Source organism: Lycium barbarum, chromosome 11, assembly GCF_019175385.1.
Source record: "Lycium barbarum isolate Lr01 chromosome 11, ASM1917538v2, whole genome shotgun sequence".
Classification (NCBI taxonomy): domain Eukaryota; kingdom Viridiplantae; phylum Streptophyta; class Magnoliopsida; order Solanales; family Solanaceae; genus Lycium; species Lycium barbarum.
In genome coordinates, this window is record NC_083347.1 from 90,900,420 (window position 1) to 90,901,678 (window position 1,259).

A 1,259-nucleotide genomic window follows, 5' to 3' on the forward strand; every position below is an offset into this window, starting at 1 on the left:
TTTGTAGACTTTTGAAGTCTATTTATGATCTCAAACAATCTTCAAGGCAGTGATATATACGTTTTCAGAATGTTATTGTATCCAATGGTTTTACCATGATAGATGAAGACCATTTCATTTATACCAAAAGGCCAAGAAACAAGTTTGTGATTTTAACATTGTATGTAGATGACATACTGATAGCTGGAAATGATAAGGAGTTCATTATTGAGATAAAATCATGGTTATTATCCCAATTTGAGATGAAATATATGGGTGAAGCTGCATATATTCTTGGAGTTAAGATTTCAAGCGATCGACCAAAGAAACTATTGTATCTCTCCCAAGAGAATTATATTAGAAAAGTTCTTGAATGATTCGATATGTAAAATAGTAGTCCTGTTGATACTCCTATCAGTAAAGGCCATGCCTTGGGTAGTCAAATGTGTCCTATGACTCCTGAACAGAAGGAAAAAAAGAGCGAAGTTCCTTATAGGAGCGCAGTCCGAAGTCTAATGTATGCTATGGTGTGTACTAAACCTGATATTTGTCAAGAAGTTGGCTTGGTAAGTAGATATCATACCGACCCAGGTTTAGCACATTGGCAAGCAGTAAAGAGAATCAAGAGATATCTGAAGGGAACAACTGATTATGCGCTTTGTTACCAAGGTGACAAAGATATGAGATTAGTTGGCTACAGTGATGCTGATCATGGAGAAGATCTAAACGAGAGGAAGTCTACCTCAGGATATGTTTTCTTACTCAGTGATGGCGCCATATCATGGAGTAGTAAGAAATAATCATGTATATCACTATCTACTATGGAAGCTGAATATGTGGCTCTCACATCAGCAGCACAAGAAGCTGTTTGGTTGAAAAGGTTCTTGGAACACATATTGGATATCACAGCAGATGGTGAACCAGTGTTAGTCTACTGTGACAGTGAGGCTGCAATTTCCTCTACCAGTTCCCTAAGATTTATTGCAAAAACAAACATATAGATATCAAGTATAACTATGCGAGAGACATGGTTAAACGCAAGGTAGTGAACGTAAAGTATGTGTCTACAAAAGATATGTTAGCAGATCCATTGACCAAGCCTTTGTCTAGAGATGCATTTGTGAGACACACTAGGTCTCAAGGCTTTCGTAGATTTTAAGATACTTCATTTTTGTTCTTTATTTTCCCGTGTTCACAAGACTCATGCTCTTTAATTATCAATAAAGATGATTTACATACATACATACATATTTTAATTGTTGAATATTATGTGCATTCAT

At 36.0% G+C, this 1,259-nt stretch overlaps 1 protein-coding gene across 1 annotated transcript; it reads left to right on the plus strand.

The window, feature by feature from the left end:
- Window positions 1–422: 422 nt before the first annotated feature.
- On the plus strand, window positions 423–779 carry LOC132619977 (secreted RxLR effector protein 161-like). The gene has a single exon (XM_060334731.1). The coding sequence runs from the start codon at window positions 423–425 to the stop codon at window positions 777–779; it is 357 nt and encodes a 118-aa protein (XP_060190714.1).
- Window positions 780–1,259: the final 480 nt, after the last annotated feature.

Coding starts and splice junctions, on each gene's coding strand:
- LOC132619977 (XM_060334731.1), top strand. CDS start 423: ATGTGTCCTATGACTCCTGAACAGAAGGAAAAAAAGAGCGAAGTTCCT.